The sequence below is a fragment of the Arachis ipaensis genome, chromosome B01, assembly GCF_000816755.2.
Source record: "Arachis ipaensis cultivar K30076 chromosome B01, Araip1.1, whole genome shotgun sequence".
Lineage (NCBI taxonomy): Eukaryota > Viridiplantae > Streptophyta > Magnoliopsida > Fabales > Fabaceae > Arachis > Arachis ipaensis.
This window is the reverse complement of record NC_029785.2, coordinates 3,296,280-3,311,378: the sequence shown is the minus strand read 5'-3', so window position 1 is coordinate 3,311,378 and position 15,099 is coordinate 3,296,280. Positions and strand designations below refer to the sequence as shown.

General features: G+C 33.2%; 1 protein-coding gene across 2 annotated transcripts in view; it reads right to left on the bottom strand.

The window, feature by feature from the left end:
- The window catches only part of LOC107644266 (alanine--glyoxylate aminotransferase 2 homolog 3, mitochondrial), a 4,849-nt gene extending 1,169 nt beyond the window's left edge, over window positions 1–3,680 (bottom strand). Inside the window, exons 1-7 of one of the 2 annotated variants that reach the window (XM_021115890.1) lie at window positions 3,301–3,680; window positions 2,552–2,782; window positions 1,877–2,047; window positions 1,619–1,798; window positions 1,250–1,429; window positions 665–890; window positions 471–584 (exon numbers count right to left, since the gene is read on the bottom strand). In XM_021115890.1, the coding sequence (XP_020971549.1) occupies window positions 471–584; window positions 665–890; window positions 1,250–1,429; window positions 1,619–1,798; window positions 1,877–2,047; window positions 2,552–2,782; window positions 3,301–3,579 (1,381 nt within the window). In that variant the 5' untranslated portion in view covers window positions 3,580–3,680. The remainder of the gene's footprint in view (window positions 1–470; window positions 585–664; window positions 891–1,249; window positions 1,430–1,618; window positions 1,799–1,876; window positions 2,048–2,551; window positions 2,783–3,300) is intronic. The other variant, XM_016348125.2, reaches the window with a different exon arrangement.

The following is a 15,099-nucleotide window of genomic DNA, read 5'->3' as shown; positions in this document are numbered from 1 at the left end:
CCTACGTGGATCCGTCCCGAACAAGTTTAATTATATTTTTTATCAATAGTTGACAAAACTAACATTTTTTCAATGAAAAGTTTAGGGGTCAGCAATTTTTGTGTTTGGTGGTCAACACTTAACCATCAAAAGAAAAGTGAATGATCTTCCACTATTGGATGTAATCTCACACCATTAAAAAGACTATTGATAACCAATTAATGATTACAAAATACAAAAATTGCTGGTCCTAACACTCCTCTTTTTTCAAAACAATGTTTAGGAGATCAACGTTGTTTATTGAAGAAAGTTTAGGAAGTGATTTGCTCATAACTCAAAAAGTTCAAGGCGTATAATGCACTTAAGGGTCTATTTGTAAAATTTGAAAGTTTAAATGACTGAAGTGCATCATATTATATGTAAAGTTGAACAGAGAATTAACCCTGATTAATAGGTATCACCGATTCACTATCACAAGTTGTAGAATGAACCTTTCATCTTTTCAATGATATGCAGCATTTCAGCATTAGCAGGAACTTTCAACTTCTGATCTTTCACAAGCTCAACTCCAAGCAACATTCCTTTTCCCCTCACATCCCCAATTACTTGTATAACAAGAAAACATAATGTTATTCATCATAGAAAAAAAAAATAAATAAAACTAGAAGAAGCAAAAGAAGCTTACTTTCATGCTTATCCATGAGAGAACTAAGGCACTCTTTTAGATATGATCCAACAACAAATGCATTTTGCGCAAGTTTTTCCTTCTCAATTACTCTCAAAACGGCATGCCCCGCCGCACTACATACCGGATTCCCACCAAATGTGCTAAAGTAAGTGCGGCGACTCAACACCTCCGCTATCTGAGGAGTTGTAACCACCGCGCCAATAGGCGCGCCGTTACCAATCCCCTGAAATGTATAATTAGTTCAATAATTCGCATACACTTTGTCCAACAAGAACAAAGAGACCAACTTTTTTTATCTTATCTTTGTTTACTTTATGACAATTCACTGACCTAACACACAATGCTTTCTAGTCTAAGAAAGTGGTTTAATTCATTGTTACATGGTGAACACTCACGTGCAGTTCTTTTTATGTGAAGTTAAGAGCTATTAGATAACAATTTAGTCAAACATGTCAAATCATCTAACAGCTCTTAACTAATAGCTTCACATAAAGACAACTGCACGTGAATTTCTACTTGTTATATACATGAATGTCTTGTGCAAATTCCAGTGCATGTCACTTGGGACTAAAGAAGTGCTACCTTAGCCAGAGTTATAATATCAGGGACAATTCCATGTGCCTCAAAGCCCCAGAAGTGGCTTCCGGTTCGACCGAATCCGGTCTGGACCTCATCTGCTATAAAGAGACCCCCTGCTTTCTTTATGATGCTATGAACCTCAGGCAAGTAACCAGGAGCCAATTCTATTACTCCACCCACTCCCTGTCAAATACAAACCCTTCACTAAATTAAGGAATAGAATTCCGATTCATATAAAGAGAATTCCTCACTTCTTTCTCATTCAAAATCGTGCATGAGACTTTCATCTCGCACGGCTCCTAAGTGATAAAAGAAAGAAGATCAAATCCATTCGATTTAGAATTTTTTGTAAAATGACCAACAAAATTTAACCTCATCAAGGACTGAAGTGATGAATGATAGCATCACCTGAATAGACTCAGCAATAAACCCAGCTACTCGACCGCAAGTTCCATAATCGATTATATCTTGAACATCATTTGCATATTTGACTCCATCCGAACCAAAGACACCTCTATATGGATCTGGATTAAGGGCATGATGAACTCCACTCTAAAAGGCATAGTAGATGCAGTGACTATTAACTTCTAACTTTAATTGAACATTGGTTTAAAACAGAGAACCGTTCACCTGCACAACATTGAACTTGTGAATGTTTTGAGCAGTGGCACCCATTGTTGAGGTTGCATTGCCATGGTAGCCATTTCTGATGGAAATTATGTCATGGCAGCTTGTGTACAGCCTGGCAATCATCAAAGCCAGCTCGTTGGCTTCTGTCCCGGAATTTGTGAAGAACACAGCCTGAATGAAAATTTGCAAGTTAGGGAATTCCTAAGGAGGAGTACTAGGAGGCCAGCAATTTTTGTGATTTATAGCCATTAAATAGCCATCAATGATGATTTTAATGGTGTGAGATTGATGTGAAATTTCATGTAATGGTTCACTTTTCTTTACTGGTTATATGTTGGTCAGAATTTGAAAAAGTTGCTGGCCCTCTAAACTTTTCCATCCCTAAAATCTAAGCTTGAAGATCACTCCATCAAATGAACTAAGTGAAAGAAATCATGATTACAGAACAAGGCGCACAAGCATCCTGCGGGAACGCTGAAAAATCAGGTGCAGTTAACTTTATCTTCGTGTGAAGTTGATAGCTGGGAGCTGTTAGATGATAATTTAGTCAAATCTGTAAAATCATTTAACGACTCTCGGCTATCAACTTCACATCAAGTTAACTGCATCTGAGTTTTCACCTATTTGAACACTTCAACTAGTATCATTGAAAAAGCATAGAGATAAATGAAAAACCTTGAGGTCACTGGGAAACTTAGCAGCAAGAGCCTCGGCGAAATCGATGACAGCATGGTTCAAATAGAGGACAGTGGTATGCTGCAAGAGTCTCATCTGATTGACAGTTGCTTCAACTACATCAGGGTGGCAATGGCCGCATGAAACGGTGGCAATGCCACCAAATGCATCAAGATACCTTCTACCATTCTCATCATATAGGTACTGCATTTTACCCTCCACCAGATTCAACTGCCACAAATCATGTATCGTATATCATTTACAAGGTCTCGAATTGAATTCAATACCTTGTTTAAGCAATATCAAGCTGCTTATTATTTGGACTAATCCGTATTAGTACTTAAGAGATTATATTTGCATTAAAATAACTACTTTATGCAAAGTACTGATAAGAGAAGAGAAGATATGTCATATAAATCATATAAAATTGAAAAAGAAACTAAATTGAACCATCACCATCGTCATATAATTTGAATAATGTTTGAGCTACAGAGATACAAGATTTGGAAAAAAAAAATATAACGTTACTTTTTCTCATTTAAAAAATAAATAATAGTATATAAATGCATGATTTAATTTGATGTTTTATAAACAAGTTGCATTATAACCGTGGAATTGGTGTCCAAAACATTCATTTTTATCTTAATGTACGAACTAACATACTAACAAACTAACTAACATAATAAGTCCCTAATTAACAACCAAAATAACTTTTTATAAGTAACTAATGTGTGATTGAAAATGCTTACTGGGTTGGTGTAATAGGGGCCAACGGATGTAGGTAGGTAGTGTTTGCGCCTCTTGAGGAGATCAGATGCTGAAGGACCACGGTAAGGTGATGGAGTGTGATTGAAGTGTGGCATTTCAGGAGGAACAACCAAATTGCCACCAACACCATCTTTTTTTTCTTCTTCTTCTTCGTTGCTTGGAGCTATGGTGGTGGTAGACAACAAAAATTGCGAACTAGTTTTGTTGTCCTTCTTCCGCAGAAGTAATGAGCGATAAGGACATGAAAAATGCTTCATCATGGTCCTTTACAGATTTCAGTTCTTGGTGGTTGGTGTTGGGTTGTCATCTACAGTTACATCCGTACAACACTTGAAAGTTATATCATAGTATCAGATGTCTTCACAAAGTGATGTTAAACGCTAAATGACAAAAACGGGGTGGTCCATGATAATCTTAAGTCATAACTAATTTTTTTTTTTTTTTTTATATTATTATTATTATTTTTTTCACCGTATTTCTATAATAATTTTGAGATAAAATTTTCAAAATATATTATAATCAAAATTAATAATTATAAATTGAAAAATAGTTTATAAGAAAAAATAATATTTTAAACTTTTTACTATAAACAAAAGCTTATTGTTTTCAAAAAGAAATGTCAGAATACACAAGATTATGTATAAGTTAGCATTCTAATTATGAGATGCTACACATTCATGTAATCAAGTTGACCCAACATAAAAAAAATTTAATACCATTAAATGAAACATGAAATACACGCGTCTAACACACACAAAATCGCTCTTGCCCAACGCTTCTTCTCCCCCACGCTTCTTCTTCTTCTCCCGCGCTTCTTCTTCTTCTTCTTCTTCTTCTTCTTCTTCTTCTTCTTCTCACGCTTGTTTACGCACGGAGCGTCTTCTTCTTCGCGTTCCTCCTTCTCCTCCTTTTTCGCGTTCCTTCTTCTTCACGTGTTTTCTCCTTATCGTCATTCTTTTATTGTTGTTGCTGCTGTATTTTTTTATCTTTTCCTCGTTCTCTCTCTGATGAAGAAGCAGTAGAAGATGAGGAAGAAGAGTTTTGAATAGTGCAGAATAAATCGAATACAGTACTCATGGTGAACCGAACACAGTATTCATGGTGAACCGAACATAGTACTTATGGTGAACCGAACACAATACAATTGTATAGTATTGAGTGAACGAAACATAATCCATTATATAAAATCAAATTCAAACAACTTTCTGCACCGAACACAGTACTCATGGTGAAACACTTGTATAGTATTGAGTGAACGAAACATAATCCATTATATAAAATCAAATTCAAATAACTCTACCTACAATTTACATATTATCAATTCAATTCAATTTAATTCAGTACACCTCCGTCCATTTAATTCAATTCAAATTAGCAATTGCATTCCATTCAATTCGATTTAAAATTGAATAATCCAAACTTTGTCAGTTTGATTCGTTTCAGAAGAGTAATCCAAATCACTCTCCTATTTACCAAAAAATTATGAACCCCTAAACCCTAAACCCTAAACACTAAAACCAAAACCCTGAACACTGAACCCTGAACCCATAAACCCTAAATTCCTAAAACCTTAAAACCTAAACCCTAAACCCAACACTCTAAAACCTAAACCCTAAACAGCCTAAACCCTGAACCCGAACCCTGAACTCTGAACTTTGAACCCTGAACGTTAAACCCTAAACCCTAAACCCTGAACCCTACCGTAAACCCTAAACCCTAAACCCTAGACCTCTAAACCCTAAACCCTCAACCATGAATACAGTGAACCAAAATTAATACACGGGGCGAACCAAAAGTTTGAAACACACTGAACCCCTGTACATTGAACCCTGAACCCATAAACCCTAAACCCTAAAACCTTAAACCCTGAAATCCTATCGTCATTCTTTTGTTGTTGTTGCTGCTGTATTTTTTTGTCTTTTTCTCCTTCTCTCTCTGGTGAAGAAGAAGTAAAAGGTGAGGAAGAAGAGTTTTGAATAGTGCAGAATGAACCGAACACAGTACTCATGGTGAACTGAACACAGTACTCATGGTGAACCGAACATAGTACTCATGGTTAACCGAACACAATACAATTGTATAGTACTGAGTGAACGAAACATAATCCATTATATAAAATCAAATTCAAACAACTTTCTGCAGAATGAACCGAACACAGTACTCATGGTGAAACAATTGTATAGTACTGAGTGAACGAAACATAATCCATTATATAAAATCAAATTCAAATAACTCTGCCTACAATTTACATATTATCAATTCAATTCAATTCAGTATACCTCCGTCCATTTAATTTAATTCAAATTAGCAATTGCATTCCATTCAATTCGATTCAAAATTGAATAATCCAAACTTTGTCAGTTTGATTCGTTTCAGAAGAGTAATCCAAATCGCTCTCCTGATTTGAAGTTGAGTCATTTATTGTTTCGATTCAGAAGTGCAGATCGAAGAAGAAAACGAAGAAGAATAGAAAAAAGATAAATGCAACCAGATCGAAATAAGAAAATGAGATGATGAACGCGAAGAAAGAAGAAAAAGAAAAATATTTACGTTGCAGCAGAAGATTTACGTTGAGCAAAATTTTAGGTTGCAGCACGTTATATGTAACGCGTGTGGAGGAAATTACTTAGTTAATAACCATGTAAAAAATACATGGATGCATAGCTTTTTCAGATAATTTATATATAAAAATCTAACTCTTTCTTTTGTATTAAATTATATTTTTTGGTTAAATTTATTATTTTATTTATGATAATTACTTAATAGAAAAGCAGAGAAGATGACTTGAGAACTAAAAATTCGAGTGTGTATTTGTTTATAAAAATTTGAACCAAAAAAATGAGAATCAGAAAGCTTAAAGCTGAACAAAGGGAAATTGAATATCAAGTGTGTATTTGGTATGAATTGAGTTAATACACTTCTAGTAGCTCAAGTATATATAGTGCACATCATAATAGAATTCGACTAACAATGTAAAGAGCTTTTGATTGAATCTTTTTCTTAATAATCTGTACATTCAACTGATAATGCTTAGTACGATTATGAAATATTGAATTAGCAATTAACAATATATTACTCATGTCACAAAAAATAGTTGGTAAAGTCTTAAAAAAAATCTGCAACTCAACTAATAAATTTTGCAATTATTTTAACTCAGTTTCTATAAACATAATATCCACACTTAATTGACTTCAAGATTACTCACTCACATAAATAATGTTATTATATTTTTTTATTTTTTCAATTCACCAACACACTCACAAAAAAAGAGAAAAATTTATAACAACTCAATATATTTTCATTCATATAAAAAAATTATTAAAGTGTATGCCTTTCAAGCCTTTATATAAACAAAATATGATAACATACTTAATTATTAAAAAAGAATATTATTAACTATGAACAACTAATCATTAGTTATAATGGAAGTGATAAAACTTGTAAAAAATTGAAGTCATTATTGTTGACTATTTTTAACATATAATCAAACTTTGTAATTCATATTTGACTTTATATCCAAAACACGTCTAACATGTTGTAAACAATTTGTAGCATTTTTGAATCTTTTAGTGTTTTATAGAAAAGATCATATAAATTCTTAAATCTTCTAACAATTTGGTAATATGTGAAGTCTTTTAGTTTCTTTTGTAATTTTATCCAATTTGACAATTTGCTTATCTTAAGATCATTGATTCTAATATTGAAGTGGATACAAATTAATTTATTTTATGCAACAATGCTTCCCTTAAATCAAACTTGTAAAATTTATTATTCCAAGCATATTTTTCAACTTGTAAAATAACTCGGTGTTCAATGGGTTTGTAAATATATTCGCAACTTGTTCTTCAGTATGATAGAATTTGATCACAACTTCTTTCTCATTCACCAATTCTCTAATTTTGTGAAACCGTAAATCAATATGCTTTCATCTCCCCTCTGTTGGGCATTGTCAACTCCTTGTTGCAAATCTGGTTCAATAAAATTTCACAGGTTCTGATAGCCTTCAAATGAATAGACATCAAACTCTCCTAGTAACTATAGTCGAGTTTTTCATCTAATTTGGAATCATATCATACAATATTGAAAGTGTTTGCCATACTGACTCTATAAACAAACAACTATGAGAGAACCCTCTCACACCTCACAAATTCTCAGACATCAGGCGCTAGATTAATCAGCTCTGATATCAAATGTAAGTATAATACCCGCACTTAATTGGTCATAAGATCACTCACTCACATAAATAACGCTATCATATTTTTTTATCTCTCAAACTCACCAACACACTCACAAAAGAGAAGAGAATTTCTAACAACTCAATACATTTTCATTCATATGGAGAGATTATTAAAGTACATGGATTTTAAGCCTTTATATAGACAAAATATGATAACTTACTTAATTGCTAAGAAAGGTTATTATTGGGTATGAACAACTAAGCAAGGTTGTAATGGAGGTGATGAAACTTGTAGAAAGTTCAAGCCGCTATTGTTGACTACTTTTAGCATGTAGTCAAACTTTGCAACTCATATTTGATTTTATATTCTAAATACTTCTAGCATGTTATAAGCAATTTGTAACATTCTAAAATCTTCTAGGTTTTGTAGAAAACATCATATGAGTTGTAAATTTTCAAATCTTCTAACAACTTGGTAATATGTGGAGTCTTCTCGTCTCTTGTACTTTTATCCAATTTGACAACTTACTTATCTCATGATTATACATGATGATTGCAATATAGATGTGGATACAAGTTGATTTATTTTATCAAACACTGCCTCCCTTAAATCAAGCTTGTAGAATTTATCATTTCAAACATCTTCTTTAACTTATAAAATAACTCGGTCTTCAATGGCTTTATAAATATATCCGCAAATTGTTATTCAGCATGACAGAATTCGATCACAACTTCTTTCTCATCTACCAATTCTCTAATTTTGTGAAACTGTATATCAATATGCTTTGATCTCCCTTCTTTTGGGCATTGTCAATTCCTTGTTGCAAACCTGGTTCAATAAAATTCCATAGGTTCTGAGCTTTCAAATGAGTAGACATCAAAGTCTCCCAGTAATTGTAGTCGAGTTTTTCATCTAATTTGGAATCATACCACACAATATTGAAAGTGTTTGCTATACTGACTCTATGAACAAACTACTATGAGAGAACCCTCTCACATCTCACGAACTCTCAGGCACTAGGCACCGGATTAACCAGCTCTAATACCAAAGGTAAGTATAATACCGACACTTAATTGGTCCTTGGATCACTCACTCACATAAATAACACTACCATATTTTTTTATTTCTCAAACTCACCAACACACGCACAAAAGAGAAAAAAATTTCTAACAACTCAATACATTTTATTCATATGGAGAGATTATTAAAGTATATGAGTTTTAAACTTTTATATAGGCAAAATATGATAACATACATAATTCTTAAGAAAGGTTATTATTGGCTATGAACAACTAAACATGAGCTGTAATGTAGGTGATGAAACTTGTAGAAAGTTCAAGCCACTATTGTTAACTACTTTTAGCATGTAGTCAAACTTTGTAACTCATATGTGACTTTATAATCTAAACACTTCTAGAATATTGTAAGCAATTTGTAACATTTTTGAATCTTCTAGAATTTTGTAAAAATATTATATGAGTTGTAAATTCTCAAATCTTCTAACAACTTGGCAATATGTAGAGTCTTCTTCTAGTCTCTTGTACTTTTATCTAATTTGACAACTTGGTTATCTCATAATCATACACGATGATTCTAATATGGAGGTGGATATAAGTTTATTTATTTTATCCAACACTGCCTTCCTTAAATCAAGCTTGTAGAATTTATTATTCCAAACATCTTTTTCAACTTGTAAAATAATTTGGTCTTCAATAGCTTTGTAAATATATCTGTAACTTGTTATTCAGTATGACAGAATTCGATCACAACTTCTTCCTCATTCACCAAATATCTAATTTTTTGAAACCGTATATCAATATGCTTTTATCTCCCCTCTGTTGGGCATTGTCAACTCTTTCTTACAAATCTGGTTGAATAAAATTTTACAGAACTTTTAAATGAGTAGACATCAAAGTCTCCCAGTAACTGTAGTTGAGTTTTTCATCTAATTTGGAATCGTACCATACAATATTAAAAGTATTTGCCATACTGACTCTATGAACAAATAACTATGAGAGAACCCTCTCACATCTCACTAACTCTCAGACACCAGGCACTTGATTAACCAACTCTAATACCAAATGTAAATATAATACCCACACTTAATTGGTCCTAGGATCACTCACTCACATAAATAATGCCATCATATTTTTTTTATCTATCAAACTCATCAACACACTCACAAAAGAGAAGAGAATTTCTAACAACTCAATACATTTTCCTTCATATGAAGAGATTATTAAAGTACATGAGTTTTAAGTCTTTATATAAGCAAAATATGATAACATACTTAATTGTTAAGAAAGATTATTATTGGCTATGAACAAATAAGCATGAGTTGTAATGGAGGTGATGAAACTTATAGAAAGTTCAAGCCATTATTGTTGACTACTTTTAGCATGTATTCGAACTTTGCAACTTATATATATTTGACATTACATTCTAAACACTTCTAGCATATTGTAAATAATTTGTAACATTCTTGAATCTTATAAGGTTTTGTAGAAAATATCATATGAGTTGTAAATTTTTAAATCTTTTAACAACTTGGCAATATGTGGAGTCTTCTAGTGTCTTGTACTTTTATCTAATTTGACAACTTGCTTATCTCATGATCATACATGATGATTCTAATATGGAAGTGGATACAAGTTAATTTATTTTATCCAACACTGCCTCCCTTAAATCAAGCTTGTAGAATTTATTATTTTAAGCATCTTCTTCAACTTGTAAAATAACTCGGTCTTCAATGGTTTTGTAAATATATCCGCAAATTGTTATTTAGTATGACATAATTCAATCACAACTTCTTTCTCATTCACTAATTCTTTAATTTTGTGAAACCGTATATCAATATGCTTTGATCTCCCTTCTGTTGGGCACTGTCAACTCCTTGTTGCAAACCTGGTTCAATAAAATTTTACAGATTCTAAGCCTTCAAATAAGTAGACATCAAAGTCTCCCAGTAACTATAGTCGAGTTTTTCATCTAATTTGGAATCGTACCACACAATATTGAAAGTGTTTGCCATACTGACTCTATGAACAAACTACTATGAGCGAACCCTTTCACACCTCACAAACTCTCAGACACCAGGCACTGGATTAACCAGCTTTGATACCAAATATAAGTATAATACCCACATTTAATTGGTTCTAAGATCACTCACTCACATAAATGGATCTCTCATACTCACCAACACACTCACAAAAGAGAAGAGAATTTCTAATAGCTCAATATATTTTCATTCATATGGAGAGATTATTAAAGTACATGAGTTTCAAGCCTTTATATAGGCAAAATATGATAACATACTTAATTGCTAAAAAGGTTATTATTAGCTATGAGCAAGTAAGAAAGGTTGTAATAGAAGTGATGAAATTTGCAGAAAGTTAAAGCTACTATTGTTAACTACTTTTAGCATGTAGTCAAACTTTACAACTCATATTTGATTTTGCATTCTAAATACTTTCAGCATGTTGTAAGCAATTTGTAATATTCTCGAATCTTCTAGGATTTTGTAGAAAACATCATATGAATTGTAAATGCTCAAATCTTCTAACAACGTGGTAATATGTGGAGTCTTCTAGTCTCTTGTACTTTTATATAATTTGACAACTTGCTTATCTCATGATCATATATGATGATTCTAATATGGAGGTGGATACAAATTGATTTATTTTATCCAACACTGCCTCCCTTAAATCAGGCTTGTAGAATTTATCATTCCAAACATCTTCTTCAACTTATAAAATAACTTGGTCTTTAATTGCTTTGTAAATATATTTGCAACTTGATTTTCAGTTTAGCCAAATTCAATCACAACTTTTTTCTCATTCACTAATTCTCTAATTTTGTGAAATCGTATATCAATATACTTTGATCTCCTTTCTATTGGCAGTATCAGCTTCTTCTTGCATACCTGATTCAATAAAGTTTCACAGGTTCTGAGCCTTTCAATGGGTAGACATCAAAGTCTCCCAATAACTGTAGTCGAGTTTTTCATCTAATTTAAAATTGGACCACACAATATTGAAAGTGTTTGTCATACTGACTCTATGAACAAACAACTATGTGAGAACCCTTTCACACCTCACAAACTCTCAGACACCAAGCGCTGGATTAACCAGCTCTGATACCGAATAAATGTAAGTATAATACCCACACTTAATTGTCATAGGATCACTCACTCACATAAATAACGCTATCATATTTTTTCATCTCTCAAACTCACCAGCACACTCACAAAAGAGAAGAGAATTTCTAACAACTCAATACATTTTCATTCATATGGAGAGATTATTAAAATATATGAGTTTCAAGCCTTTATATAGGCAAAATATGATGACATACTTAATTGCTAAGAAATGTTATTATTGGCTATGAACAACTAAGCAAGAGTTGTAATGGAGGTGATGAAACTTGTAGAAAGTTCAAACCATTATTGTTAATTATTTTTAGCATGTAGTCAAACTTTGCAACTCATATTTGATTTTACATTCTAAACACTTCTAACATGTTGTATAAGCAATTTGTAACATTCTTGAATCTTCTAGAATTTTGTAGAAAACATTATATGAGCTGTAAATTTTTAAATCTTCTAACAACTTGAGAATATGTGGAGTCTTTTAGTTTCTTGTACTTTTATTCAATTTGGCAATTTTCTTATCTCATGATCATTTATAATGACTCTAATATGGAGGTGGATACAAGTTAATTTATTTTATTCAACACTGCCTCCCTTAAATCAAGCTTGTAGAATTTATTATTCCAAGCATTTTCTTCAACTTGTAAAATAACTCGGTCTTTAATGGTTTCGTAAATATTTTTGCAACTTGTTCTTCAATTGACAGAATTCGATCACAACTTCTTTCTTATTCACCAATCCTCCAATTTTGTGAAACCGTATATCAATATGCTTTGATATCTCCTCTATTGGGCAGTATCAGCTCCTTATTGCAAACCTGGTTCAATAAAATTTTACAAGTTCTGATCCTTCAAATGGGTAGACATCAAAGTCTTCCAGTAACTATAGTCAAATTTTCCATTTAATTTGGAACTGGACCACACAACATTGAAAGTGTTTGCCATACTAACTCTATGAACAAACAACTATGTGAGAACCCTCTCACACCTCACAAACTCTCATATACCAGGCGCTGGATTAACCAGCTCTGATACCAAATGTAAGTATAATACCTAATACACCACGGCTCTTGGATGCTATTAGCCAACTCCTCCAAGTGGTTCCAAAGCCTCCTTCTATTAGCTAAGTGCGGACTTTCATATACAGTTGTAAACTACCTCCTTCTTATTATCTGAATTTATAATTCTCATGTGTATAAGCTGATCTTGAATAGAGATAGGTTCAATATTCCAAAAATCTTTATTCCAAAGACACCAAATGCTACCAGCAAACCGACCGATAGCTTCACTGATGCACCAAGAGTCAAAGCCTAGTCTTTTAATAATATTTTCAGCTTTGTTTTCTGATACATGAGATTTCAAAAGCATATAGAAATTAATATTGTATCTATAAGCCATATCTTTAATAATAATGGGAACCCTCTAGAGAGAGTTCCTCTACAATTCCAAATAATAAAATTCATTAAAACAAACAAAGAAAAAGAGTTAAGAGTTCTCTTGATGGCGCAGGTAATCATGCCTCTATAGGCTTTGGGCTTGAGGGAGATTCTTTCCTATCCTCATACTGATCTTTGATGACCATATCTTTCGACCCAGAGCTCTGTTGTTTGTCTCCTAGATTGATTGGGTTATTAGCTGCACTGCTGCCTCTGTGTTCTGTACCTTGTCCTCCATGAACCTTGATATGATTACATGGTGGCATGGGCCATGATACCAAAGAAAGAGATGCGTCTTCCATTGTTGTGTTCTTTGGTTAATTTCTTTTGGAGTAAACTAAAGCTTCTCCAGTAATCCTAGTGGCTGTTTTTCTGTTTCTCTTTATTATGTGTATGCTCCATGATATTTACTTGGTTTTGATTATTTGGCTTCTCATGATTTTGAGTGATGCTTGATTTATTCTGATGTTAATTTTGGTTGGGACTTTTTTTCTTTCCTACGTCCAGGACTTTCTCCTTCAAATTTGAGGTGGATGCCTTACTTTTTGGATGACTCATTTGGGCTTACAGTTTATGGTTATGCTTGTAAGCATTGCTGCCATATTTTCCTTGATCTTACATTTTTGCCTTGATTGGATTCTGATTGTACTCATTTCTGTCCACAATATTTTCTTACACGCTCTCATTATTGTCATCAAGAGTTTTCTCTGATAAGACTTGGAATTTGGAACCATAAAAATTTTTCTTTTTTGCTCTCGCAGATTCCTCCATTCTGATTTTATTCTTTCTAGGATTGTGTTTGACCAGCTTCCACGATCCAAAAGGATTCTTATTATTGGTGAGTTTATTGTTTTTTTTCCTCCTCATTAATAGTAGGATTATTCCCTTTCTCTACTGCTGACTCTTGTGCCTCAACCTGTAATCCCTGATTTTGCGCCATAATAACCTCACTCCCGTTAGGGGGTTTCCTTTTCTAGTGATTCCATCAAGTTACCGTTATTTTCGTCTTTTCTTCTCTGTTTCGGTGTCCGATCACCGTCCATGGCTGCCTGAAACACTTGTTTGAGCATTTCTCTCACAAATTTTGGGCAATTTTTCATCCTATGTCCGTATCGCCCATACTTAAAAAATATATTTAATGGAGCCCTTCGTATTCGAGTTTGAATTCTTTCTCTAGAGCCGTGAAAGAGGGTACAATCTGCTTCCTTAGATCAATTTCCATACATATGCAAGCAAATTTTTCTCTATAATGTATTGATGTAAACTCATCAATCTTTAGCATTGTTCTTAAGGCTTTTCTACCGTCCAAAGAAAGTATTTATTGTAGAATTTCGCTGGAAGGTTTGGAATTTCGATCTAGACAGCTACCTTGCGTATATCTATATCTTGTGGCATGAAGAGAGGTTTCCAACGTTGTACTAGGAGGTAGTGATCCGCTATATCCAAAGTCCCTCGAAGAGGGCGTAGTCTTCTTGATTAAAGAAACGAATCAAGAAGAAGTTCTCCTCAAGATCCATGACTCGAACTACATCTTTTCTAGCCCATTTTTGAGAATCCATCTCTCCACAGCTTGGAGATTGAGGCTTTTACCAAGGGGTTTCACTATCAGTGATAGCTTCTATGACTTGCACCAATCTTCATACTCCTCCAAAGTGACTTTAATGCTTGGTTTGGGATTGAAGAGAGTCTCAAATCTTTCCTAGCCTTCAAAGATTCTTGATTCGACATGTACTCCTCTGCAACTATTTCAACTATTTCTTTTGGGTTGAGATTGTCAAAACCATTATCAACCATCATATCCAGGTAGGATATCTTCTGTTTCATGTTTTCTCTATCAATAATTCCTTCTTAAGCCTCCATCGGACTGGAGAGAGAATTAGTTTCTGTTTCTATAACATTATTAATGATATATTCCATTATTTTTTTCTGTCTATTCCTAGTCTTGCATTCCGTTCATTGTTATCTTTTTAATGCTCCTAGCCACTAGATCTCTCTATTACATTATTAATACAAAATTATG